Source organism: Austrofundulus limnaeus, unplaced genomic scaffold, assembly GCF_001266775.1.
Source record: "Austrofundulus limnaeus strain Quisiro unplaced genomic scaffold, Austrofundulus_limnaeus-1.0 Scaffold109, whole genome shotgun sequence".
NCBI classification, from domain to species: domain Eukaryota; kingdom Metazoa; phylum Chordata; class Actinopteri; order Cyprinodontiformes; family Rivulidae; genus Austrofundulus; species Austrofundulus limnaeus.
Genome location: NW_013952511.1, coordinates 1,669,857 through 1,671,377, shown reverse-complemented (window position 1 = coordinate 1,671,377; position 1,521 = coordinate 1,669,857). Strand labels below are relative to the sequence as shown.

At 44.1% G+C, this 1,521-nt stretch overlaps 1 protein-coding gene across 1 annotated transcript in view; it reads left to right on the top strand.

Moving 5' to 3' along the window:
• The first annotated feature begins 131 nt into the window (after window positions 1-131).
• The window catches only part of rab38a (RAB38a, member RAS oncogene family), a 13,147-nt gene continuing 11,757 nt past the window's right edge, over window positions 132-1,521 (top strand). The window contains exon 1 of the mRNA XM_014014071.1: window positions 132-469. Within this exon, the coding sequence (XP_013869525.1) occupies window positions 268-469 (202 nt within the window). The 5' untranslated portion in view covers window positions 132-267. The remainder of the gene's footprint in view (window positions 470-1,521) is intronic.

Genomic DNA, 1,521 nt, shown 5'->3' with positions numbered 1-1,521 from the left:
CTCAGTGTACCAGCGGCCCTGCCTCAGTCACAAGGTCTGAGCTCCACTTGTGGGCCGTGAACGCCTCACCTCCTCTCTCCTCCTCAGTGAGTCCCAGCTGAGCTCCGTCCTCTCCTCTCCTCTCCTCTCTGCTCTGTCCCGTCTTGTTGTTGTTGTTGTTGTTGTTGTTGTTGTTGTTGTTGTTGTTGTTGTTGTTGCTGTTTTCGCCCCTCCGAGTCCTCTCCGTTCCGGTGGATTCATGCTCAGCTCTCGCCCTCCTCGGTCGCCATGCAGAACAACCACCATAAGGAGCACCTCTACAAGATCCTTGTGATAGGGGACCTGGGGGTCGGGAAGACCAGCATCATCAAGCGCTACGTCCACCACAACTTCAGCCCCAACTACCGCGCTACCATCGGGGTGGACTTCGCCCTCAAAGTCCTGAACTGGGACCAGGAGACGGTGCGCCTGCAGCTGTGGGACATCGCGGGTAAGGGGCCAACTTTTACGCACGGCGCACACCGAGCGTACCCGTTTGGTGAAAAAATAAATATATATATATATTTTTTTTTTACAGAGAACTGATTTCATTTTAAGCCGCAAAGATGTGTTCATATAAGAAGTGAAATGCAGTGAGAGTTAATATGTTTGAAACAAACTGTTGTCTTGAAAAGCAGCTCAGTAAATCCACCTTTCAACCACAAAAGCTGTTTCAAACAGTTAAAAAATCAAACACTTTATTTTAATTTACCAACTTTTAAACTAAAACCAAAGTTATTTTTGAGTATTATCTGACATGTATTGATTCAAGAGATTAAATAATCCCCAAATCTCCACCACTTTCCTGCATATATAAGGTAAATTTTTATTTCTCTCCAAATGGAATGGTTTTCAGCTTAATGGTTAATCCCTTCATGCATAATAGAACAGAGTAGTGTGATGCCAGATCACATGGTAACACACTCCTACAGGTTCAACTACTGTAAAAAATGTAGATATAAAATGAGCCATAAAAAAGGCTTTAATAAAATGGCTCCTGTTTTTATGGATCTCAGGATGAATGTGGAGCTGCTGATCCTTAGGGCCCAAAACCAGAACAGCTGCCATTCTACACCTGCATTACAAGTTTTTGCACCGTTTCAATGTGTATCTTTAAATGTTATATATGTTTATATGTTATGGACAAATTGAGTTTTTTTTTGTTTGATTTATTATTATTTTTAATTAATTGTTCCTTTGAACACTTTAGTGCGTACTGCTTTAATTACCTTTGGTGCCTGTTGTGAGAAATAATGCTGCCTTTTGAGTGGAACGCCGCTGGGCGAGATGACAACGCTGAAGGCTACAGAGGCCTCATGTCACATGAGAGTCGGCTGAGGTTTAGAAGAATCCTCTGACCTGCTGTGCTCTCTCTCTCTCTCTCTCTCTCTCTCTCTCTCTCTCTCTCTGTGTGTGTGTGTGTGTGTGTAGAGAGAGAGAGAGAGAGAGAGAGAGAGAGAGAGACCAGCCGTACTTCCTGCACAGCGGGAGGGGAGGAGGGGA